The 26,746-nt window shown below is 52.7% G+C and overlaps 1 protein-coding gene across 1 annotated transcript in view; it reads left to right on the top strand.

Annotated features, from left to right (window-relative positions):
- Positions 1–398: 398 nt before the first annotated feature.
- The window catches only part of PODXL (podocalyxin like), a 42,530-nt gene continuing 16,182 nt past the window's right edge, over positions 399–26,746 (top strand). Inside the window, exon 1 of the mRNA XM_060156647.1 lies at positions 399–701. Coding sequence (XP_060012630.1) covers positions 638–701 — 64 coding nt within the window. The 5' untranslated portion in view covers positions 399–637. The remainder of the gene's footprint in view (positions 702–26,746) is intronic.

The raw sequence follows: 26,746 nt of genomic DNA on the forward strand, positions 1-26,746 counted from the left end.
AAGAGGACTCCGGCAGTGAGGGGGGTCCCGCCAGAGCCCCTCAGAAGAACGGCGGGCGACACCTGCGCTCCCGGCGGGCGGCCCCGCGGGCAAGGGGCAATCCGGCGCCGGGAGCCCCCCAGCTACCCCTCCTCCCGGCGCTCACTCTCACACCCCCGCCCGCGCGGGAGCCGCCCGCCGGGAGCCGGGAGCCCGGAGCCCGCCGCCCGCCGCGCTCCCCCGCCCGCCGCGCGCCAGGGCGGAGTTTCCTCCTCTGCTCATTGTTCTCCGCCCAGCACCGCCCCGCCCGGCCCCGCCACCCCGCCCGCGCGGTCCTGGGGGAGGGGAGGGGGCGGGGGCCGGCGCGGACGGGACCGGAGTCGCAGCAGCCGCCGGCAGGGCCGCAGCCGCGCAGACACCGCCCGCGACGCAGCCACCCGCCGCTCCTCTGCCGCCTGGCTCCGCGCCTCGGCCCGGCTCTGCCGCAGCGGCCGCGAGGAGGGGCCTGCGGAGCGCGACTCGGGAGTCTCGGGTCAGCGCCCGGCCGTCCGAGCCACCGCCAGGCCTCCCCGAGAGGCGCCCACGCTCCTGCCGCCCGGCCGCCCGGACCCTCCGCCAAGCCCGCAGCCACCTGCTCCGGGTCTGAGGCCAGGACACGATGCGCTTCGCGCTGGTGCTCTCAGCGTTTCTGCTGCTGCTGCCGCTGTCGCTCTCCCAGGATGGTGAGTGGTGGCTCGGGCTCCGCCAGGACCCGTGTCGTGCCCATGCGCCCCCGGCCGGGCCCGCCGCTGGGAAACCCGCCGCTCCTCGTGGCGGGACCGGGAGCAGCCCCTACGCGCACCACTAGCTGGGGCCACACGCGGAGCCCTGACCTTGCACCATCCAAGCCCCTTCCTACCCCGAGAACGCCGCAGGTGCCGGGCTCCGAGCGTGGGTCGTCCGCGGCTCCCTGGGGTGGAGTGGCCGTGGATTGTGTTGGGGCAAACAGGGGCGCGCGGGCGCTGATTGGCTTTGCGGTCCTAGAGCGGGGACTTAGGGCACTGCGAGGCTCCACGCTTCCTCTGGACCCCCAGGGTCTGATCGTTCTTTTTCTCCGTGTTTGTCCCCGAAGCAGGTGACAAGCCTCCAGTAACAGCCCTCGTGGCTATGTGTTTCGCGTTCGCAGAGAGGTTTTTGCAAGCATTGTGTGCCGGCTTAGCTCACCCGAGCCTGTGCTGGAGCAGGTGGGGAGGGGGAGGGAGTAGGTCATCCACAATCCCAGACTCACCTGAGTGGGGTCCCTGCCTCCATGTCACCAAAGGAACAGCTCCCTTCTCAGTGCCTGGCCAGGAAGGTGAGGTTCCCTTCCAGCCCCTTTGTAGAAGCAAGAACTTCTCTCATGAAACAGGCTTGGGCTGTGCCTTAGAAACCTCTCCCATATTTCTTATAAAGGTGAAAATCTGGGGGGACAGGTAGCGTCCCAAAGCGCCTAGGAACAGCTGCAGTCTCAGCCCCAGGAGAGAGATGCATTTCTTTCTTGCCCACCTGAGCAGGTGTCTGCAGGGAGAAAGAGTGATGTTTCCACTCTAGGGTCAGGAGGACTGTGGTGACAGCCCAGACAGGGAAGGGACCCTGCTGCTGGTAGGTGCTGCTGTTTGGGACTAAAGTCTTAGGGGAAGGATGGGGTGGGATGGCAGGACAGTCTCTTCTCTGTATCACGGGGAACTTTGCTGATGGGAAGGGGCTGGAGCTCAGAGAGTGAGTAGGTTTGGGCATCCTCCGGTGGGCGGCCCTGTTACTTCACAGCCTGGTCTGACAGGGATGGGCACAGCCAGTGGGTGAAGGGTGTGCACCCCTGGAGGAGGGGTCGCAGTGTGAGGAACGGTCGGGACAGCTCTGAGGATGGCAGCCACCACGGATTTGCACAGCCTGCGGGCCTGAGAAGATGCTGGATTGTGGCTGCTCGCCTCAGCCCTGCTCCCAGGAGGGCAGACTTCAATTTGGGCTCTGAGAACCATCGAGAAGGGAGCTGGGCTGTCAGGAGGGATGTGCTATAGTTCCCAGTGCTTCTGAGCTTCAAGAGGCTGAGCTTGGAGGAGAGGGTGGAGGTTGTGGGACAGGAGTCCTGCTGTTTTGTCCTAAGAGGAGAGACTCCGGAGCCACCCACGGGAAAAGCTCCAAGCCCATCTCCCTGCTGGCTTCAAGGCTGGGACTGTCTTCCCTGGCATCTGCGTGCTGCCCCCAAACTCCATCTCTTTCAAAATCCCTCCTCAACACTAGCATGGGGCATGGCGCACGGTAGGAGCTTGGTATGTAGTAAACAAATACAGTAAAGAAAAAAGGAACCATAACCCTGCTTCTGCCCCCACCAGCAAGTCACCTGAGCCCAGGTGCCCAGTTTCTAAAATGCTATTACAATATGCAGTGATAAAGGGAAGTGCTTTGAAGAGTGTAAACCGGCAAGGGAGTATTACCGTTATTATTATTTGCATATATTGCGGCCAGAAAAGGCTGAAGGGCACAGGCTCGCTGTTTAGTGGCTATGGTAGATTTCACACTCTCCTACAGGGACCCAGCAAGGACTGCTCCATCTCTGCCCTTCTGTAGGTTGCAGTCATCTGGGATGATGAAACCCAAAACTGCTGGAATCCTGTGATTTAGTTCTAAGCAAGGTTTATAGTGGAGCAAAGGAATTATCCCCGACGGGGCCCTGGTTGCTTACCTGCTCCTAGAGGTGGATCACACAGCCTACAGCATCAGCAGCATTCAAACCAGGGCCAACAGCCCATTAGACCCCTTTTCAGTGCTTTTTGGTTTGATATACATTTGGTCAAACCATATGGCAAGTCGTACCTCTGAACCTGTCTCCTTATCTGTAAGATAGAAAGGGCAGAGGGACCTCTAGTTTCACTGTTATAACATTTCTGGGCTTTTGCTCGAAAGGACAGGCTGACTGAGTACTCTGTCTTCTATGGGTCTGATCGAGTCATTTGATGGATGGATGAATCCTAGGCAAGGGAAAGGCAGCTTGAGGTGGTGGAAAACACTCAAACTTGGGATCAGACAGACCTGCATATCTGTAGACCAGACAGTGAACCACTCTGAGTCTGTAAAAAATGACAAATCTCCACGTTGCAGGTTGCTCTGAAAATGAGAGATAACATATTAATGAGTTTGCCGTTGTGCACAACTCCATGGTCAGAGCTCAGAAAATCCTAGCTCTTATGATTAGTAAGTCATATGTGACTGATCAGGATTCTGCTACTGTTTGTGGGTGTCAGTTAATTGCTAGGTAGTGATAAAAACTGAAGCTTAAGTGCCACACAATGGGGGAAAGGGAGGCATATGCGAGAAAGCCGTTAGATTTGGGAAGGGGCGATCTGGACAAGGTGAGGTGGGGTTATACAGGGATTTTGAAATAAAAGGGTCAGTGTGGAGTAGGAGACCCTTCCTAGGGTGGCCGAGGCGGAATGAATTCCAGGGTGTAGCGAAGACACAGGTCCTAAGCTGGGGGCGTGATGGGGGTTCTTCAGATGGGGGTCAGTGAGCTGCAGGGGGACTTCGGGGAGGAGGTGAACTTTCAGAGCCTGGAAAGAACATTCCATGGGATGGGGTTAGGGGACGGTGGGTGTTCCTAGCGTGGTGCTGCTTGGGCATGGCTTTGAGGCAGGAGTGAGTAAGACATAGTGGGGCGGTACCAGGAGCAGACAGGTTTAAGCAGGCTGAGAAGAGGAGGAGAGGACGGGCTGGGAAGGATGAGCGAAGACTCCGAGAGACACCAGGTGGCAGCTTGGGCCAGAGCTGCAGGGTGTGGCCACCCAGGGAGGGGCAGAGGAGCGGATCTTGGTGAGCCCGGGGAGGGTCCTCTGGGGGTCGCCCTGGACCTAGAGAAGGCAGGGCGCAGAGGTAGGGAGAGAGGCAGCCCCCGCATCTGCTTTCCCCTCAGGAATCTAGGTTGAAACGGAGAGGAGGGGCCCCTGCTGAGTGCGGTTTGGATATCTCTGCCCTTTGGAAGCTGGGAGAGGAAGGGGACTCCACCTGGTTTGAATTCCCCTGGGCCGGCGGGGGTGGGATGGGAGCTGGAGAGTTAACTCTGTCCGTCCTCAGGTATCTTCTTTGTTGAGAAGCCTTCCCAGGTTTCCTAGATGGAACCCAGTTATGTTCCACAGTCTGTGTGGGTGTCGCCCCGAGTGCTGAGTGGTAAGCCCCTCAGGGCAGGGCCAGCACAGCACTGGGCACTGAGCAGTTGCTCAGGAGATGTTATCTGGACCGCGGTTCTCTGGGGGAACTGGCCCTGGCCCCTGGCTTCAGGCTCTCCGGAAGTGGGGCACGAGGCCAGCTCACACCCTGGCAGTGATGCTGGCCACTGGGCTCTTTCTGCAGCAGCCAATAGCCAGTAGGAGCACTGCAGAGGGTCGGGGCTTCTGGGCTTGGGAACCTGGATCAGACTGGCGGCTGCTGTGAGGACAGCTCAGCTCGTCGCCCTCTGCTACTAAGGGAAGTGGGAGGAACCCTTCGGACAGCTCTCTGCACTTGTTGGGAGGAGCGACGGGATTTAGGTGACCCCTACCCCGGGAAGGGCCGGCTTCTTCACACCCCGGGGGCCCTGTGCAGGTCTGCTGAGTGCAAGCTCGAGCTCAAGCTGGAACGGACATCCTCCCACATCACTGGAGAATGGGAGTGACCGCCCTCTGCCGACCCCCTGCCCAGCAGCCCGAGCCTGCCTGGAGGCTTCATTAGACCGAGAGGCCGGGAGCTCCGTCCTCAGCTCTGGGCTCGCTTCCTATTGGTGCCCATGGGGTACGATGCAGGGCAGGGAGCTCAGCTGGGTGTGTGTGTGTGTCCTGTTTTGTCCCATTCCCAGGAACACCGGTGCAGTTGTGCGGGTCTCTCCTTGTCTTGTGTCCTGTCCACTTTGTGGGGCTGTTAGAAGATCAGATCAGGTGGCAGATCTGGGACTGTGACTCTTCGGGCCACACTAGCCTCACGACTGTAAGGCAAGCCTTCGAGAAAATCTACACAGACGATCCACTACAAGGGGCCTCTTTATATTTGTGACGGTGTTGACCGTGAGATTCCTTTAAGTAGGCAGCCCGCTGGCTGTTCGAAACAGAATTCAGTTGACAAAGGGTCGTTTCCACACCACTTCTAAATAACCCGGAAAATCAGAGAACACAATTTTAGAGCTGGGAGTGTTCTGGAAATCATCTAATACACCCCTCCCCCCTGTTTTTCAGACGAGGGGATGCAGACCAGGGGGTTCACTTGCTCAGGTTCTCGGGGACTCCTGTTGGCGGCTTCCCGGGGACGTGTGTGCACGTGTCCGCAGCCGTAGTACTGGTAACTGGACTCAGCCTCAAGGCTCATTCTTCCTTGGGCATCGAAGAAACTCACTTCAACCCTGTTAAGAAAGGGTTGCATGGTGGTGACAACTCTGTAGTGTGCCCAGATTCTCTCCCCACCCCTCCACCGTCAGGGTAAATTGAGGCTTGGAGCCACTTTGCTTCTCAAGAGTTAGGCTCCCCGAGTACCATGTCACAGCGCTGGCCCCGTGCGTCGTGACTGTGTGTCTTGTCTGCCATTGCCTGTGAGCCTCTGTTTTCCACAGCATGCAGTCAGAATCTGGACCAAGGGTGGTGCGAACCGCTTGTTGGAGGACCCGTGCAAAGGCAGCAGCATCTGCAGGTTCAGGAGCGGCCCCTCCCCACGTGTCCCCGCCGCATGCCCTCCTATGGCGCTGAGCCCCGCCCTGGACCACTCCAGCAGCGGCCAGCACAGGTCCCCAGCTTAGCTCGGCCTCCCAGCCACCCATCCTCCTGCCGGCCCCGCCCCTCTCCCTGAGCGCACCACCACCACCCTCTCTTCCTTTGTAGCCTTATCCCCCTCGGGTCAGCCACCTCCAACTTCCCTAGGCCCAGGGCGCAGGGTGGCACCCCGTCCGCCAATTGTCACGGCCGGAAGGCTGTGGGCCTCAGCCCAGCGGGGAGAGAATGCGGAGGAACGGCTGCGCGTGGCTTGCCATGCAGTTCCGGGTAGGGGCGCAGGGAACCCTCCCAGAGCCAGGCCCCTGGAGGCGCGTAGGCTGACCCAGGAGCCATCAGTTGTCTGACCTCTAACCTTTCAGCTCCCTGACCCAGGTCAGCGTGGAAGAGACAGTGGGAAGGTGAGGAAATAGGGACACTTTTTAATTCTTCAACTAAGGGTGAGCTAGGTGTGAGCCGAAGCCACGCCCCCTTCGTAGCAGAAATTCGCGAGCTCTGTCCGAGCCGTCCCTCTGCCCCCATCCGGTCAGACTCCTGTGCTAACCTACTCTGAACGTGCTGACTGGGGCCAGTGTCTCCAGCCAGGGTAGCACGAGGTTACCTGTGGACAGCCTTTATCTCACAGACCATTCCAGAGAGGGGGAAACAGAGGCCTGGGTGCCAAGGGCCACGGTGAAGAGCAGCTCTTCTCCCAGATGTCCACACGCCTCACCCCTCATTTCCTGCGGCTCTCTGCTGGAATGCCACCTTCTCAGAGAGGCCTTCTGGGCCTCCACACCCTGGACCCGTCTCCCCCGATCATTTTCTCCGTAGCATGTATCCCCTGATGGGCACTCATTTCTTTGTCTCGCTCCCGAGCGGACTGTAAGCTTCATGAGGGCAGGGACTTCTGTTGGTCAGCGCTGTAGCCGCAGCACCTAGAACAGTACCTGGCACACAGTAGATGGGCCATAAATATTTGCAGAATGAGTGAAAGAGCAAGTAGGTGGCAGAGCAAGCTGGTTTAGAATCCGAAGTCTTGTCCGCCAGTGCTGGGCTCTCCAGCTGCAAGGCTCCAAACCTGATTCCGGAAGAGAGGCAAGTGGCAGGGGGGCTGGCCCCGTGCGTGGAGGAGTGGACACAGAGGCATGAGGGGAGCTGCCTTGTGGTCCAAGGTGGCTACTCAGACTCCAGCTGTCAGGACAAAAAGAACAAGAAGGCTGCAGCTCCTCTTCTGAGGTTACCTGCCAGAAACCAGACACACCCTGTCCCGTTACGTTTTGTTGAATGGAACTTAGTCCTGTGGCCACACATAGCTGCAAGAGAAGCAGGGAAGAGTACTTCCTTAGGGAAGAGTGATCTTTATTTCAGGCACTCACATGCCTAACCAAAAAAGAGTGGTTCGGCTGTGAGGAAGTGAAGGATGGATATTGGAAGAGGTCCCTGGCACATGCTACCGTAGTCCTGGTCCCTGATTTTCTCTGTCCTCGTTCTCACCTTGCCAGTAAGATGGACTTTGCATCTGCACGAGTGAAACAAGGAGCTGTCCCCCGTGGCCTGAGGCCCTGCCACCTTCTGGCTCAGCCAGGCCCAGCTTGGCCCTTGTTTTTTGCGGCTCCAGCCTTTTGGCGCTGATGGAGCAGCTCCTTGTGTTGCTCAGGGAAACTGGGGTCCCTCCCTTTCCGGTCCCTCAGCCGTGAGCTGCACCAGTGAGCCAGGTGCCCAGGAGACCTCCCACGAGCAGGGCCTCAGCCAGGGCAAGCATAGGGGAACCTGCTGTCCCCCACTTGTTTCTGGATGAGAAAGAAGAATCTCTGCGCCCCATCCTCCTCTTCGCACCTCAGCAGGGCAAGTACAGGGCAGAGGGAGATACTGTTCTTAGGAGTTTGGTCCATGGACACTTGTGAGAGCAGCAGCTGGAAGCCAGTGGCTTTTAAACCCAGTGGAGGTGTTCTGTGAGCTGTCTTAGGGGCCACCGAGAGCTTGGGGTGGGTGCACGCCTGGAGGGGAAAACTAAGAGTAGGCCAGTTTGCGGGGAGGGGGTGGGCAATTCACATCCCCTGCACTTTGTGCCGCTCTGCCTTTACCTGTTCTGTATGGCAGGTAGGTCTCCACAAAAGAATTCCTTTGAGAGAAAAGTTCTGTCAAAGAGGAGAGAAGAAAAATTGAAACCTCTTGGCACGATGCCCCAGGCTTCAAAGTTATTCGGTCCAAGCTTTGTCACTTACCACCCTTGTGATTTCAGACTTGTTCCCTGGCCTCTGTTTCTCCATCTATAAAGTGGGCACCACGCCTTCCTCAACAGTGAGGGTTAAATATGAGCATGTAGGTGGTGTGCCTGACACATTTTAGTTTTATTTCTTTGCTTGGCTTCAGTTCTAGCCCACTACGAGGTGTGATGAAACAGACCCTGCTACTGCCCCCTCCCAAGCTGCCGCTCCTTGCTGGCCTGAGCTTTCTCCTCCATGGCCCTTTCGTGTTTAGTCACTGCCCCACAGCCAGGCCACTCGGGAGGAGGGCCCTAGTTCTGGGAGGTTAGTTCTACACCATAGTCCTGGATGAGGGTGGTTAGGGTGGGCTCAGCTGAGAAGGGGCTCCGATGGCCGGGCCCACACCTTCCTGGTTCCCACCCAGGTGCTTCTCACCCCACCCCCTAGGGGCCCTGCCCTTCGCTTTGGGGCTTCAAGTCAAAACAGGCTTTCCTGAAGCCACCTCCGGACCCTGATCCTGGCAGCCCCTGAGGTTCTGCCCATCACGCTGGGAAATGGAGTTTCCCATCCCACAGATCTTTCTCTTCTTTTTCTTCTTTTTTTAAAAAAATTATTTAACTATAGTTGATTTACAATATTGTGTTAGTTTCAGGTGTACAGAGTCTTTTCCATTATAGGTTATTATAGAATACTGAATATAGTTCCCTGTGCTATATATAGTAAATCCTTGTCGTTTATCTATTTTATATATAGTAGTGTGTACCTGTTAATCCCAAACTCCTAATTTATCCTTTCCTCCCCGCCCCCTTCCCCTTTGGTAACCATAAGTTTGTTTTCTGTGTCTTTGAGGCTGTTTTGTAAATAAGTTGATTTGTATTATTATTTTAGATTCCACATATAAGTGTTTTCATATAGTATTTGTCCTTCTCTTTCTGGCTTACTTCACTTAGTATGATAATCTCTAGGTCTATCCATGTTGCCGCAGATGGCATTATTTCATTCTTTTTTGTGGCTGAGTAGTATTCCATTGTGTGTGTATGTGTTTATATATACACACACGCACACACACGCACATACACACACACATACACACATACACACACATACCACATTTCCTTTATCCATTCTCCTGCTGACGGAAACTTAGGTTGCTTCCATGTCTTGGTTTTTGTGAAAAGTCCACAGCTCTTTTCTACCTGGATAAGTGCTCCTCTGACCGCCGCTGCTACACTGGCCACCCGTGCTGCACTACCCCTGTCTAGCATGTGGGTCTGAGTCTCCCCCTCTAAATAGCTTCCTTTCTCCTCATCCAACCTCACCCTGACTCTGCAGCAAATTCCCAGTGACACCATCCAAGCCAGGCAGCGAAGCATCTGCTGGTCATTTCACAGCCACCTCTACATTTTCTTTCTCCGAGAAGGAAGGAGGGGAGAGGAGGCACATGAGGTTACAATCCAGCGTCTAACGTAAACCAGGGAACTGAATATTTCCTCACGAAGTGAGATGTAGGAGGAAGACAGGAACTCCTCACAGAGCTGCCTTTGGTTTTCTGCACAATAAACGCCAGTGGGGTATTGCCCTGTGCCTCAGTTTACCCAAATGGTAAATCTGGGCTAGCACCATATGGTTTTTTTTTTCTTTTACAACTCAGTGAAATGAGCTGTGTCCCAAACAGTCCAAAGAGAACACGAGTAGTCCTCGAGATATTAATAGCTTTGCTCTCAGTAAATGTATGATAAATGAATAAAAAATTGTTTTATGAATAAGAGGGAACCATGATCCAGAAAATTTGGGAAATGCTACCGACTTTTTTCCCATTCTTGGAAAGTCAGCACATGTTAGGCTTTTCAGTGGTCTGAGCTGGCCCTCATTACCGTTGTCCAGCCCCGCACTCCCCAGATGTACTTTAACTGGGGAACATTTTCCTTTTCTCTTTTTGATGGAGCAATCTATTGGGGAGCTGCTGATGTAAACATAATGACCAACTGTCCCAGTTTGCCCAGGACTGAGAGATATTCAGGGATGTGTGACTTTCAGAACTAAAACCCAGACAGTCCTATGGAAGGACCTGGACCAGGATGAAAAAACATCCAATGTAAAAATACAACCGGATGCATCTGCAGCATTGCTAAGCGAGATCTTCTTGACGTGGTGATGTAGCAGTAGCAGGCCCTCCTTCCTTAGGGGCTTTATAGGAAACTGCCTGGAAGGTTGTGGCCACTAGGAAAGCTGCTCGTACCCGAGTGTGGGCAGGAATGAGTGACATTCAAGGCTAGTGGCCCCTCTTGGGTGCTTCACAGTAAAAGTGCTTCTCCCATGGAAGTTGGAGCCGTCATGAGCAGAACTGCGCGGCTATGTGTGTGTTTCTGACGGTTGGTCTTTCGGCTCCGATGGGAGCAAACATGGTTTGCCGGTTGCTTCTGGCTTCTTTCCTGTTGTGCCTCCGCCCCTGCTGCTTTGAGCCCCTGATCCTGACGGCATTGCATGTCTGTTTTAAATTCAGTCTTGAGTCTGTCATCCTGCCCCAGGCCTTAGAGAAGGGGATTCCAGAGCCAGCACCCCGCAATGGCTCACCAGACGCTGTGGTGTTGGGGGCTTTCTCCTTAGCGCTAGATAAGCAGGGTGCGCTGAGATACATGGATCTCATCTACCCTCAGGCTGTCATTTTCCTGGGATTCAGGGAGCCAAACGGCGAAAGGGGTGCATCTTGTTTGCTGAGTCACCAGCTTGCCCGTGCTTCCCAAGCTGCCACTGGTAGGTAAGGCACCTACCTTCTCCCAGGCAGATCCATGAGCCGGGGTCCCCTTGCTTAGCACCCCAGCTCTAGGGGACACTGCCTGCCAGCTGCCCTGTGCTGTCAGCCCACTCCCCAATATGCCGCTTTACCAGAAGACCCCCAGAACACCACACAAGGTTGCTTCTCGCCCTCAGGTCATCCTGGTGTCAACTTCTCTGTGGCTACAGGGGGCCAGGGCACTAGAGAGCTTGTGCCATGGACAGCTGGCTCTGGGGAGAGGCAGGTGGGAGCTGGTCCGCAGGCTCTTGTTCCCCCCTTGGCATCCTGGGAGGTTGCAAGTAGGTGGAGAAACACTTTGGCTTTGCTTCCGAGCCTGGGGGGAACCTGGAAGTCCGATCCTGACCACACAGATTCGCATCTCTGAATTCCCTGGGCACTTCTGGGCAATTGTTTCTACACACCGGCTATAACTGGCCCTGGGGTCTCCTGATAAGTAAGCTTTGGGTCTCTGTGTGTGTGTGTGTGTGTGTGTATGTGTATGGGGTGGGGGGCGGCAGGCGTGGAGCACATGCCCAGCAGGCTCTGTCTGAGTTCGGTGTTGAATAAAGAGCAGGGAGGAACAGAAAACAGGTTTGCAAGGGAAGATGCTCCACGCACTCGGGGCCAGCCATCCTCCCCATGGGCCTCAGTTTTCTCATCTGTGAGTGAGGGCCTGCTACTTAGTACTTCTCAGTGGTCTGAAAGGCCTGACTTGCCTGATGAGCTCGGCCCCAGAACTGCCGGCCTAGTGGGAATGGATTCAAGTTTGTGGATCCATCCAGGAGGGCCTAGGGGAGTGGGGAGACTGGGGGGAGCCTAGACTTGACAGCGTAATGCTTTGAGCCAGCAGGGGTGGCTGGGGGCGGGGGAAGCTGTTCTCATCCCAGCTGGCTGCTGTGGACGGCCAGTGACACCGTGAATTCCTGGAAAATGTGAGCCCCTCTCTGCTCTTCATCTCACCGCAGGTCAGATGCCTCCCCCTCCCTATCTAAAGGCAAGGAGGGGAAGCAGGAGCTGGAGCCAGGAGCATATGGGCACATACCCCCCAGGATAGACAGCCGCACTGGCAGCTGGACCACAGAGTCCTAGATACCAAAGGAGGTGTGACCTGGTGCCCGGGACTCTGACCATCTGTTTGCCCATCTCTTCCTTGTTGGAGGGGGATCCGCGATGTCTAGGGTCCTTCTGGTTCTGACATTATGACCCAGGGATGCAGAGGAAAGCAATGTCTGCGTGGCTTCTGGAACAGGGGACGTACCCAGACTAGTCACGGAGGGCTGTGTACTGAGCCACATCCGGTTCTGGCCGCTCAGTAGCTCTCTGCCTCTCTCTGACCCCTGCTTCCCCAGCCTGAGGGGTGGGCATCAGCTCCTCTTGCCGCATCTTTAGGCATGATGCTACCACTATAGAAGCAAAGACCAGTCTGTAAGGGACCAGCATCTTTGAAATCCTGTGGCCCCGGGTGTGCCACGTCCAGAGCACTGCGCCCACTTTGCAGATGGGAAACCCAAGGCAGGAGGATCGTGGTGGTTTACTCAGAGTCTAGTCTTCCACTTGAGCACTTCTGCCTTAGTGCCCGGAGCATAGGGGTGGCCAGATACACTTGGTCCAGATATCTGGGCTTCTGCACCCACTCGGAGGGTAGTGAGATGCAGTGAAGAGAGTGGGGAAAGGTAGGGACAGGAGCATGTGAGGCCGAGGATAAGAGGTGGTGCCTCCCCTTCTCCAGCCAGGAGAAGGAGCCCTGGGTCTGACTTCAGAATCAATCTCGTGTGATCCAGGCAACACTGACAACCTGTCCTGACCTGCAGCACCTCAGAGGGAAACACTTCATTTTGCTTCTAGTTTCTTCTGAAGAGTTGTGAAATCACTGTGTGTGTGCGTGTGTGTGTTTTCACTCCTTCTGTTGCCCACTTCAGGTGACACGGAGCCTCCTCGACTACTTTTAGGGGGTGACTTTTCAGCCATTCGGACACCTGGCTCCGGCCGGGCCTGGCCCTGGGATTCCTGATTCACTTCCCTAGGCGGAGCCCGCAGGAAACGGAGCTTCCTCCACTGGCTCTGAGGGCCAAACATGAGGACCACTTAGCTTTGTTTAAAAGGAACATGGCTTTTAACTTTCCCTGCAGGCCTTGGTGGGGGGACAAGGGAGCCAGCCCTCAATTGTTTGGCCATATTCATTTAGGAGGTTTGTTTGTTCTTTTTAAGCAACACCCTGACGAGACCCCCAGTCCCCACCAGCAAGCAGAGCTCCCCTGTCCTCAAACACCAGAGAAATCCAGATTCCCTGATCTGCAGGGAGCAGACTGACAGCCTCAGTTCCCACCTGTCCCCCTCCCCGAGCGCACACACATTTAGTCTCCTAAGGTGGATTATTCTGCAGCAAGGAGGATGCAGGTGTTATTCCTGGAAGGGGAGACTTCTCTCCAGGACAGAAAAAAAATGTTTGGAAATTTGGAAAGCTGAGCTTGGGGCCTTAACCTTCAGCTTCCAGCAGGCGGAAACCGGTCATTGCCTGGGAAAATCGCAGGCCGCGTTTCACAGAGCTTTCTCCCGGCGGCCACCATCTCACCGTCTGTGCGGGACTTCCCTCTGGCTCCTGGCCCTTGTTTGTTTTCGGCGGGGATTGGCGACTGGTCCCTGGCAGAGGTTTCTAGGGGCAGCCGAGAAACCCGTACACATCTGGCGATTTTCACGGCTTCGGGAGGGGGAGGGTGGTGTGGGAGTGACAACGTGCTCCTGCGGAAAAATATTTACCGAGGCTGTTTTTGAACCGGCTGCTAAGGGACGAGCGGGAGGCCAGACGTGCTCCCGCGTTGGCTGCAGCTGTGCGAGCTTCCTGGGACTTCCCAGAAGCAGGTGCGCCTGGGGGAGGGATGCAGCCGCCAGGAGTTGTGCCGGCAGGTGGTTGGTTGGTGCTGGGAGTGGGGCAGCCACTTCCACCGACAGCCCCCCCCAACTAAAGTCCTGCCCCCCAGTCTGTGCCTGTGTCTCCCCAGCCCAGCGTCATGAGGGCACCTCCCCCCAGAGGGTGTGGGAGACCCAAATGCGATCCTGGGTAAAGCTGGCAGCTCAGTGTCTGGCCGACAGGACAGGCCTCAGTAGTGCTACTTATAAGCTTAAGAGTAATGAGGATAAACTGTTTTTGATCGGTGGTTGGTAGAAAACTGCACCGTGAGAAGAGAGAGGAAACACATACCCACCTGTGCCCTTGGCCTCAGACCTGACACAGGTGCAGCGGGACACGCAGCGCCTGCCCTCCTTTCCGGAGCCCTTGCCCCAGACATCGGCGGCGTCTCCAGCTCACAGCAGGGTGTTGGCAATGTCAGCCCACCTTCCCGTGGAACAGACCTGCCCCTCTGAAGTTTTGGACTATTTCGACATTTTCCCCCAACACTTACACATTTTTAAAAATGTTCATTTTGTTCTAAGGTAGATATTTCTCTTTCCCCTGACTCACAGGGAGACCGAGGCCCCAGGCTCACGCAGGACCCAGGTCTCCCACCCCCAAATCTCGTTCTTCCTGTGGAGGCCGCCTATACATCACACAGGTGGTCCTTGAAACAGATCTTAACGATGAGCTGAAGGCTCTCTGCCTCCTTCGCAGGGTGCTGTCCTGTCGCCCTGACCTTTGTGTGAGAGTCCTTCCCGGCGGGCGACTTTGTACGGGAGTCCTTCCTGGCGGGTTCCTGGTGGGCGAGGTGAGCGGAGTCAGCCGGGCATCACCCCGCCCACCCGTAGGCCAGGGGCGGGCATCACCCCGCCCACCCGTAGGCCAGGGGCTTGGCCGCTGCTGGGCTCACTGCCGGCTCAGACAGATCCGGATTCACATGGTCGGCAGCAGGCGGAAGGATTAGGAGGCCCGGGGAGGGTGTTGTTTCCAGGGGGTTAGTCCGTCTTTCCAGGACGGGGAGCGCGACACACCCGTCCCCAACCTCAGGTCAGCATGTGCACGCGCCTCTCATTAGGCATAGCGGCGACAGGTGGCTCAGAGGCAGGAAGCTGGTTCAGGACGGGCACATCCTTGTGGGTGGGGGGAGGAACCAGGGCAGGGGCCGCAGGGGGCTCGGGCAGAGGCAGGGCCGAGATCCTGCGTGGCTCAGTTGATGAATTCCAAGCTCTCCTCTTACCTGTCTGCCTTCAGCGACAGAATTATGATAATGAGTAATCCAAAGAATGTATTTAGAAGCTTCCTGTTTCAGGGTGGGGCGGGTTCTGCCCTCTGACCCCACCTGGAGAGCTGGTGGGGGGCAGTGTGCAGCCGACTCTGGCCCGAGACTGTCACTAGGAGGGATTGCAGAGCTCCTTGGAGCCCCCTGTGAAGGCCCCGCCCCTGTCGGCCCGGGGGAGGGGGTGGGGCAGGGCTGGCGAGCGCGGCCCCTCCTCCTCTTCCAGGTATGTCGTCTTTGGAAAAATGTCTATTTAGGTCTTCTGGTCAGTACTTTTTTAAAAAATTTTTAATTTAATTTATTTATTGTTTCTGGCTGTGTCGGGTCTTCGTTGCTGCACGCTGGCTTTCTCTAGTTGCGGCTAGCGGGGGCTACTCTTCGTTGCGGTGCGAGGGCTTCTCATTGCGGTGGCTTCTCTTGTTGTGGAGCACGGGCTCTAGGCGCGTGGGCTCAGTAGTTGTAGCACGTGGGCTCAGTAGTTGTGGCTCGCAGGCTCTAGAGCACAGGCTCAGTAGTTGTGGCACAGGGACTTAGTTACTCCGTGGCATGTGGGATCTTCCTGGACTAGGGCTTGAACCCGTGTCCCCTGCACTGCCGGGTGGATTCTTAACCACTGCACCACCAGGGAAGCCCTGGTCAGTACATTTCAATACAAGAGTTTCCCCACCTTCTTCACCCAGAGTCAGACACTTAATTAGATTCTTTCATCTTCACCCACATCCCTCAGGGTGGGATGGGGAAGGACGCAGAAGTGAGGTAGCTTCGTTTCACCGCAGAGGAAGCCCAGACTGAGAGGGAGGGGCACGTACCCAGCATCCCTCCTGGGTCCCCCCACCACGTGGTCCCTACCACCACTCCCTGGTCACGGAGCCCAGCGGGCCTTAAGCAGCTCTCACAGAAGGGAAGCTCAGGCTGCCCAGGCTTTCCCTGCTGACACTGAGGTCTGAGGTCACTGGGCTGCCCCCAGGAGAGCCCCTCCCTCCTTCCCTCCTCTCCCCGCCTCTGCTCCCTCTGCTCCACGTCTCCCCCAGGCTTCTCCGAGTTGGTGAGGAAACACTTCCTGGAGCCAGGCTCCACCCAGGCCTCCGGTTCCTCTTCCTTCCCCAGGAAGATTCTGGCTTACCCCCCTGTCTGGGAATTCGCTTGGCTACAGCCACCCTGGTGCTGATCTCCCCCACCCTCTCCTATGCGGCCATGCCTTACTGGGGAACCTGGGAGGAGCCTCATGTGCCCCCTCCCCTGCATCAAGGCCTGTACAGATGTGAGCATCCCAGAGGAAGAGGCGAGTTTCCGCATGGCTCTGTGATGGGAAAATGTGGCAGGGACCCGACTCGGGGCTGGCATGGAGAAAGCCTTACCCTCTCCCTTGGAATATAATCTTGGGTAACGTTACCTGAGCACTTTCTGTGTGCGCTCACTGCTCTGAGTGCTTAAAGGTGTGAGTTAGTTACTGTTATTACCGGCCTCTTCACTTTGACGGAAGCAGAAACTGAGGCATAGAGTGAAGATCCTTGCCTGGCACATGACCAGCGCGTGGTGGGACGGGGCTTGAACCCAGGTGGTTGGGCTCCCGAGTGCGTGCTCTTAACCCCTACCCTGTCCTGGTTTTGTGGAGAGGGATGGGGGTGGGGCAGGAGAAGGGGTCACACGTGGGACTGACTGGGCAGGGATGTGTGCACATCAGATCCGCGTACCTCGGGCTCTGGGCCACACTCCAGGTGTAGGGGACAGGAAAGAAGGATGAATTGCTGGCCTGGAGAAGAAGAGGTGGGGCAAGGTCCTCTGGCCACAGCCCCCTCCTCTGTGGGGAGGAAGGTGCCCAGGTGAAGGCTGCCTTTCTCTGTGGCTGGGAGATACCCGTGCTGGACAGTGGCAGCCCTCTCCCGCCCAGGGAAACTGCCGGACAGGGCCCTGCCCTGGGAGCAAGCGTCGGGCAGACCAGCTGCAACAAGCTGATAAGGGCAGAACAATTCCAGATTTGAAGAATGCCCAGAACGATCTCCCCCGAGGGGGCAGTTCTGGGCTCCTCTGGGAGAGGCGATGCCCGGGAGCTGGGCCTGACAACCCCCTGGGGTGCTGTTCTCATGTCCAGAGGCACCAGGAGGGCGGAGCTGCCAGGCCCTGGGGAAGGGACAGGGCGGCTGGAGCATGACCAGAACCTGTGGCCACACTTGTCTGCCTGACCGCTCGGCCTGACGGGCGGCAGTGAGGGCAGTTTGGGACCCTGCCCTTCCGCAGACACTGGAGCTGTCCTTCCTGCCATTTCTCTTCTCGTTATTAACCTCCACCTTGGGTGCCTCAGTCAGCTCGAGCTGCTACAACAAAATACCACAGACGGGGTGGCCTAAACAGCAGACGTTCCTGTCTCACAGCTCCAGGGGCTGAGAGTTCTGAGATCAGGGCGGCAGCAGGGTCGGGTTCTGGTGACCCTCTGCCATCTTCCCGTGTGTCCTCACGTGGCTGAGAGAGAGAGGAAGCTCTGGGGACTCTTCCTTCTTCTAAGGACACTAATCCCAACATGGGGCCCCCACTCCTAACACTGTCACGCTGGGGGCTAGGGCTTCAACACATGAATGGGTGGGGATCCAGACTTTCAGTCTGTAACTCCGCTTATGCCAGGAAAGTTGACCAGGCGCATCTCTGGGGCCCTCGGCCCGAGCAGGGGGCCGTTTGGAGGGGTATAGAGAGCAGTTGCAGAAGTCACAGTCCCCGTTCTTTTAGATGCGGGCCACGGCAGGCTGGAATAGACACCCCTCCCCCGTCCCAAAGATATGTACAGTAAATCCCTGAAGCTGATTATCCCCTTATTTGGACAGAGGGTCTTTGCCAGTGTAACTGAGCCAAGCATCTTGAGATGAGGTCATCCTGGATTATCTGGATGGGCCCTAAATTCAGTGACAAGTTTCCTCAAGAGACACAGAGAGGAGGCAGCGATGTGGCCCCGGTGCCAGAGACGGCAGTGATGCTGCTGCCAGCTGAGGAATGCCAACCGCTGCCAGAAGCCAGAAGAGGCGAGGAAGGGCTCCCCTTGGAGCCTCCAAATGGAGTGTAGTCCTGGCCACACTTTGATTTCAGACTCCTGGCCTCTGGAGCTCTGAGAGAATCCATTTCTGTTGGTGTAAGTCACCCAGTTTTTGTTATGGCAGCCTGAGGACATAGGACATAGGACCCAAGGCACAGAGAGGGTCCAGGCTTTACCCAAGCCCAGGGCAGCCCTGGGAGAGTGCCGTAGCCAGTTGGTAGAGGTGAGGCGAGTTGGCCTCCCTGTACCTCTCCCCAGGCGCCCAGCCCTGACCCCTTTTCCCAGCTGCTGTCCTTTGATGCTGTCCACCCAGATCAGGCTCCTGCAGCCTCCCTGTGCCCACCAGTGCCTGCTTAGGACCTGTTTTGGGGAGTGGGGTGAGGGCAGCTGGCTTTCTTAAAGCCACAAGGGACAGGCGTTTACACGGGATGGGTGTAGGACTAGTGAGGTACCCAGAGCACAACCCCAGAGCAAACAGCCTCCAAGGACAGGACCCACACTGAGGCAGAGGGGGGTCCAGCAGGGCTTCTGGGTGGAAGGCCTGGAGTGCTCAGCTGTGCAGGAGAGAGGTAGGTGGGGAGGATGGCCAGACTCTGCTGGGGTGTGGGACTTGTAAAGACCCCCCTGGAATGAGGGGTGCGGCTCTCTGTTCCTGGGAGGGAAGAGGCTCGAGAAGCAGACATCACGTACTGGGAAAATGAGTTTCAAGGTTGGGCGGCTGATTTAATAAAACCCAAGAAGCACGGAGGTGGGGACATTACGTGGGGCGGGGGGCATCACATTTTTCAAAATCAAGGGAAGAGGGAGAGTGAGGGGACTGAATGCAGGGTAAAGAGAGGACATCTGATATATTGGCCCTGGGGAAAAGTCCTGGCCAGGTCAGCAGTGGGCCTGCAGCTCCTCTGCTCCTAGGGCAGCCCCAGTTCCCTTGCTGACCCAGGAGTTTGGGGCCTGCAGTCTTCCAAAGCTCCCCCATCCTGCCCTGCCCCACTGTAATTAATACCCAGCTGCCATCCAGAAGCCTGGCAATAAATGGGCCAGTTTGAGATGGGCAGCAGGATTTGGGGGCCGAGAAGGGTGGGCCCTAGACAGCTGGGAGGGGCTCAGATTTCCACCAGGCTGAACCTGAGGCAGCATCACCTGGCACCCTTCCCCATGACGCACAGAACCTGCTCTTGGGAGGTAAGAGGCTCTTGAAGTGGATGTCACATGCTGGATGTCACATGCTGGGAGAATGAGTTTCGAGGTCTGTCAGCTCTTGGAAAGGAGGCCCAGAGCAAGGCCTCTGAAGTGACTGTTGTCACAGCGAAAGCAGACTTACCTGTGTTCACAGCGTCATGCTTGGGAAAGTGTCAGTACATCCTCGGGGACCTTAGAAGTCACCTAGCCCATTTCGCAGATGTTTCAAGAGGACCAAGGACTTGGCCGAGCCCTCGAGGACAGAACCAGGACTAGAAGGCTCCGCTCTGTCTTCGCGCCTGCCTTTATCTCTTGACCTTTTTCCATCTCTACGTCATTCAGTTATTCCCATTTCACACCCTGAACTTTATCACCCACATACCATGCACCGCCTCTGCAATCTTAAGTATTTCATTCCTTGATCACTGTTTGTCCACCTTCCAATTCATTTGCTCAAGTACACCTAGACTATACTGCTTGAATTCAAGGCAGCCAGTCTAATCACCCACTAGTCTAATCACTGTTGCCTATCAGCCCCCCGTCTGTCTTTATCCGTCCTGTACTTCACTATCTACCATTGTAATACCGACCTCACAAGTATCCTCACGTCTCTTGCACCCTCTCCCACCATCATAACTCACCTAGCAAAACCCCTTCCTCAGGTGAACCCTGCCTCCACTGCTCCCATGCCTACCGGCAAGCAGCACAAAGGAACACTGCTAAACTGGCCCAGTTTGGCACCAGATAACTAATTGGCAGTCATCCTTTATTTCTCTAGTAGAGTGGTTCTGAAAGTGCGGTCCTCAGACCAACAGCATCAGAGTCATTTGGGAACTTGTTAGAAATGCAAATTCTCGTGCTCCGTCCCAGACCAGCTGAATCAGAAACTTGGGCTGAGTTTGTAAATGGTGTTTTAACAAGCCCCCCAGGTGATTCTGATGCTTGCTAGAGTTTGAGAACCACTTTTCTAGTAGGCTCCCTTTCCCATTTCCAAGATAAGTATTTCATACATTTGCCTTCCACACAACTCCTCCTCTCTTATTTCATCTCTGTAGGGTACTGCTGATTTCATCTAGACTTGGCTGAGGGAACTGAGGCTGTCAAATGGAAACTTGTCTTCCCGTTACCACTGTTACCAATGTACGAGTGTCTGTGTCCACCTTCTTCCTTCCAGTTTCAAAGGCAGGTGTATCCTACTGCCTAACATGGGGTATCTCCCTCTGTATCTTAAGGAGAGGGAACAAAACAAAAGGAGCATTCTTAACAGCTCTAGCATCTCCCACCTTCAGAAAGAAAAGCAGAACTTTCTTGACTACGGCAGCTCCCTCCAGCGACTGCCATATTTCCTCTGCTTCTTTTTATAGCTAGTATTTGAAAAAGTTATTTACACACACAAGCTCACTTCCCAACCGTTCACTCATCTTCTATCAGCCTGAGTTAGGCTTCCACCTGCACTGTTCCCATGGAAACTGCGAGTTGAGGTTGATGGGAACGTCATTGTTGCAAATCTCATCATCTAGCACCATCAGCCACTCCCTCCTTGGGGGAAAGAAAAATCAGAAGCCCCTGTTGCATCTCCCTGTTTCCCCCTAGAAGTAGCTGTTATCCTAAACTTAGTATTAAATTCTCTATATAATGTAAATAATGTTTTCTACGTTTCTATCTCTAAAACTATATTGTTTAGTTTTGTAGATTTTTAAACCCTGTAAATAAAACCGTATAAACTTTTGGTTTTGTTTTTATTGTTCAGTATTATTTTTAGATGAATTCATGTTAATACGTGTCTTATAATACATAATATGTATATTACATACATCTAAATATATATAACAATATAAAACTTGTTCATTGATTTTCAGTGCTGTGTGGTATTCTAGTATGTGAATATACCATAACTTATTTATCACATCAGTTTTAACAGACGTTTGCTTGTTACCTATACTAACCCATGTATGCACACAAGTCTATACATTTCTTTATGTCTGTATATGTTTATATACATTTCTTTATATGTTTATATGTCTATACATTTCTTTATATGTGTGTGTATGTGTATATTTATACACATACATGAACTCATACTGATATCTCTCTCTAATCAAGTATCACAGGGTTCATTTAGCCTCATCCCCACACATCTTATTTATTTGTAACTTCCTTCTCCAATAGTGAGAACTCTGGCTCATGTTATTTATAATTTATTTACTTATTTGACCAACCCTAGTACACAAGTAAAGTAGATTTAAAATTGATAACCCGTACCCTTGTGAGAAACAAATTTACCACTTAGAGTACACTGTTTATTATATAAAGTTCTTTTTTTGTTGTTACCCTTACACTATCCAGTCAGAAAACTCTTTTCCAGCTACTTTGGTCAACTTCTTTCCCCCACCCCTCCAGTGAGGTATGTTATACACTTGTAACATAGTTTATTTTCATAGTCCCTGTTACATCCTGGGATTTTCCTGAACATCTCAGTTTTCTTTTTTTTTTTTCTTTCTAAGTTTGCAAAAAATAAAGTTAATTCTTTGGTGGGGGGGTACTGTTGGTTTCAACAAATGCGGAATCTTGTATCCATCATCCCAGCACCATATCTAACAGTTCCATTGTCCTAAAAGTCAGTTCCTCCTCCTTCCCTCAACCCCTGGTAACCACTGATCTGTTTTCTATCCCTATAGTTTTGCCTTTTCCATAATAAAATCATATAAATGAAATAAGATACTGTGTATAGCCTTTTGGCTTTTTTCACCTAAGATGTCTTTAAGATTCATCCATGTTACATGAATCAGGAGTTCATTCCTTTTTATTTCTTAGTCACTGCATGGATATATAACAGTTTGTTTATCCATTCACTTGTTGAAGGATATCTTGGTTGTTTTCAGTTTTTGGTGATTATGAATAAAGCTGCCATAGACGTTCGCATATCGGTTTTTGTGTGACCACAAGTTTTCAGTTGTTTTGGGTAAATATACAAGAATGGAATTGTTGGATCATATGGTATTGTAATGCTTAACTTTAAAATGAACTGCTAAACTGTTTTCCAAGTCAGGTGACTGGTGCTATTTTGCATTCCCACTAGCAGTGTACGAGAATTTCTCTTTAGCATTTGCTATTGCAGGTGGTTTGGGGCCATTCTAATAGATGTGTATTGATATTGCATTGTAGCTTTAATTTGCATTTGCCTAATGACTAAAGATGTTGAGTATCTTTTCACGTGCTTTTTAGCCATCTGTATATCTTCTTTGGCAATTTTTCCTTGTAGATCTTTTGCCTATTTTAACAAATTGGTTTATCTTTTTTTTTTTTTTTTTGTGGTACGCGGGCCTCTCACTCTTGTGGCCTCTCCCGTTGCAGAGCACAGGCTCCGGATGCACAGGCTCAGCGGCCATGGCTCACGGGCCTAGCCGCTCCGCGGCATGTGGGATCTTCCCGGACCGGGGCACGAACCCGTGTCCCCTGCATCGGCAGGCGGACTCTCAACCACTGCGCCACCAGGGAAGCCCATTGGTTTATCTTTTTATTGTTGTTTTAAGAAATGTTTTTCCCTCCTTAATGAGCTGGCTAGAATTTCTAGTACAAAGTTAAATAGGAGTGGTGAGAGAGGACATGCTTGCTGTGTTCTCAAAATTAATGGCAACACATTCAGTCTCTATTAAGTATGATGTTAGCTGTAGGTTTATTTGGAGATATCATTTATTAGGTTAGAATTCCCTCTATTCCAAGTTTGCTAAGAACATTTTTTTTTTCTTTTTTTTTTTGTGGTACGTGGGCCTCTCACTGTTGTGGCCTCTCCCGTTGGGGAGCACAGGCTCCGGATGCGCAGGCTCAGCGGCCATGGCTCACGGGCCCAGGCGCTCCGCGGCATGTGGGATGTTCCCGGACCGGGGCACGAACCCGGGTCCCCTGCATCGATCGGCAGGCAGACTCTCAACCACTGTGCCACCAGGGAAGCCCTGAGAACATTTTTAAAATCATGAATGAATGATGCATTTTGTCAAGTGAATTTTCTGCATATATTGAGATGATTGTATTTTCTTATTTCACTGTTAAGATGAATTGCATTGATTGATTTTCACATACTGAACTAGCCATGAGATGAACCTCACTTGATCATGATGTAGTACTCTTTTTTATATTTTATATATATATATTCCATTAGTCATTAAGGAAATGCAAATTAAACCACAGTGAGATACTTCATGCCCACTAAATAACTGTAATGAAAGAGACAATAACACTTGTTGGTGAGGATGTAGAGAAACTGGAACCCTTACACTCTGCTGGTGGGCATGTAATATGGTACAGCTGCTTTGGAAAACAGTTTGGCAATTAATTCCTCAAAATGCTAAATACAGAGTTACCATGTGACCCAGAAATTCCACTCCTAGGTATATACCCAAGAGAAATGAAAGCTATCCACACAAAAACTTGTAAACAAGTGTTCATAGCAGCACTATTTATAATAGTTAAAAAGTGGAAACAACCTGAATGTTCATCAGCTGATGAGTGGATAAACCAAATGTGGTCTATCCCTACAATGGAATATCATTCAGCAATAAAAAGAAATAAAGAACTGACACGTGCTACAACATGGATGAACTCAACAATATTTAAATTAAGTGAAAGAAGCCCCACATTGTACGATTCCACTTGTGTGAAATGTCCAGAATAGGCAAAATCCGTAGCGACAGAGATTAGATCAGTGGTTGCCTAAAGCATGGCTTTTCTTCTGCCTCTTCATTGTGAGGATTTGTGTTAATCTAGTCAAGAGCTGGTCTGGGTTTAAAACTTGATGCTGCACCGGGGGCTGCGGGTTTCTCAGGTGAGACCTTTGTTTGCGTCCGTGCTTGCCTGTGGGGCTTCCCTTTCTGCTGCTCCCTGTGAGCCAGTCTTTGGCAGCCGCTACCCCCAGCTATATTCCATTTATTTTTCCTTCACACTTGCTAGCATTTTGAGTTAAAGGCAGGGTAGAAGGACGTTCTCTGATGTTTTGCACAGGCACTGGAACCTGGGGCTTGGGGGTGTGGCCTTCGCTAGTGTTCCTGTCTCTTTTCTAGAAGTTATGCTGGACTTAGAGCACATATTCCTGCCCTCTGCCAGGGGTAAAGAGCTGTTTTATTTGTCTGTTCCCTTTCCCAGCTGCAATGGATTTCCACCACTTCCTTCAGGCTATCCTTTTTTACCTTTCTCCTGCAGCTGAATGCTTTTGTTTCCTAGCAGAAATAGGGGAGATGGATCTAGGCAACATTTCACTGGTGTTTCATTGGTGGCTGTCGTTTTCCTTCCTCAGCTGTGGTGGGGTTTCTACCAGTGCCCTCAGGCTATGGGTTTTGTTGACTTCCACTGAAAAGTCAGGCTTTTTTTCCAGGGGATCTGGGGCTATGTAGAGTTTCAGCAGTCACTGCTGTTTCCTTCCCCCAGCCAGCCCCAAGGGGGGAACCTTTCTCAAGGCTCTCCCCAGGCAACCTTAGGAACCACAGGTGGGGGTCCTGGGAGGAAAAGTCTACACTAGGGTCTGAACCTTTAAATTTCCACAGTTTTCAGGTCTCCACGCTTTCACATTAGCCCATGTTCAGCCTTTAGCAATTCACTGAACATTTTAACTTTAATCTTCTTACCGAACTCTGCCCCACGTAAGCAAATGCTTGAGTCCAGTTTCTCCTTGTGGTGGACTGTCTCCAGTTTTCAGGCGAGTTGTTTGCTCATGACCTCAGTTCTCCAGTGGGTTCAAGAAAAGTCATCAGTTTTCCGCTTCTCCAGCTTTTTTCTTGCTGTGAGGGTAGGACATATGTTCTTTCCAGCTCTTTATTCTCATTGGCTGAAACTAGAAGTCCTGTGGTTTCTTTTGATAAACATATGTTCTTATTTTATTTTATTTTATTTTATTTTTTTGCAGTACACGGGCCTCTCACTATTGTGGCCTCTCCCGTTGTGGAGCACAGGCTCCGGACGCACAGGCTCAGTGGCCATGGCTCACGGGCCTAGCCGCTCCGCGGCATGTGGGATCTTCCTGGACCGGGGCACGAACCCGCGTCCCCTGCATCAGCAGGTGGACTGTCAACCACTGTGCCACCAGGGAAGCCCTGTTCTTAATTTTGATGGAACCAAACCTATCAGGCTTTTTCATTGGTTTGTACTTTTCATGTTTTGTTGATTGACAATTGTATATGAACTGATTTTTTTTCTTTGGCTGCGTTGGGTCTTCGTTGCTGTGCACGGGCTTTCTCTAGTTGCAGCGAGCGGGGGCTTCTCTTCGTTGTGGTGCACGGGCTTCTCACTGCGGTGCCTTTCCTTGCTGCGGAGCGCAGGCTCCAGTAGTTGCAGCACACGGGCTTCAGTATTTGTGGCTCACGGGCTCTAGAGCACAGGCTCAGTAGTTGTGGCGCAGGGCTTAGCTGCTCCGCGGCATGTGGGATCTTCCCGGACCAGGGATCGAACCTGTGTCCCCTACGTTGGCAGGCGGATTCTTAACCACTTCGCTGCCAGGGAAGTCCCGAACTAATTCTTTTTACAGACACATATTACGGCAGAACAGACTATGCTATAGAAAGTTCATGTAAAGCTAGAATTATTTGATCCTTGAATCCATGTTTGGATTTTCTTTATGAGAAAAGTATTAACGACTAATTCAATTTCTTTATGAATGTGGGACAAATTATTATTTCTATTTCTTCTTGAGTCACTCTGTTAAGTTGTATTTTCTTAGGAATTTGTCCACCTCATCAGCTTCAAATTTATTTGCATTTGCTCATAATGGCCTATATTATAAATATCTGTTATTGTTTTTATACCTCATACTTTACATTTATGCCTTCTGGGTTATTTTTCCCTTTGGTCATCCTCACTTAAGGCTTTGCTATTTTATTAGCCTTTTTGAAATATCAATTTTTGCCTTTGTTGATATTTGCTATTGTCCTTTGGTTTCTATTTCATTGATTTCTGCTTTTATCTTTATTATTTCATTCCTCCTATTTTTCTTTGGGTTTATTTCTCAGCTTTCCATTATCAAATTGAAGAGTATATAGAGAACCAGATCTGAGCAGATCCTAGAGAGATGCATGTCAATTGCAACGTGGCTCACACCCTCAGCACACCTGTTCATGCTACACCACCACCTTCCAGCCAGCTCATACCTAAAGGGCTTCAAGTGAGTTAGTTTTCTGTGATCTGTTGTCTGAGGCATGAAAAAGCCAAGTTATGTTTATGTATATAACATGCTGGAGCCAGGCCAGAGTGGACTGCTGTGGGATAATAGCCCTTTTTAGGGGAGACCATGAAGGATAGTATAGAAAGAAAGTTCTTCCAATGAGCAGAACTTGAATAGTACCTTTCATGGTCTCCTTTGTGTGTGTGTGTGGAGGGGGGAAGGTGAGCTACACAGAGGTGAGGCTCTGACCAGATTCTTAGGCAGTAGCTAATGATTTTTAGGAACTTAGAAGAAACAAGAATGAAGAATGAGTGCAGGGAATTTTATGGAAGAGGCATGTGGATGAGCTTCTTGGGGTGATCTGGAGTATAAGAATTTTTGTCTCACATATTAATCAAGTGGACAAGATGACCCATTGTGCCCATCAGTTAGTTTCTCTCTCCCTCCACCTAGTGACTGCTCTGTGGGCTCATGAACAAGTGGCCATGGTGTAGGCAGGGTGCTAAAACAGACACATTCTGGGTTTGAATGTGTTTTCTCAGCT

The sequence above is a fragment of the Lagenorhynchus albirostris genome, chromosome 8, assembly GCF_949774975.1.
Source record: "Lagenorhynchus albirostris chromosome 8, mLagAlb1.1, whole genome shotgun sequence".
Lineage (NCBI taxonomy): Eukaryota > Metazoa > Chordata > Mammalia > Artiodactyla > Delphinidae > Lagenorhynchus > Lagenorhynchus albirostris.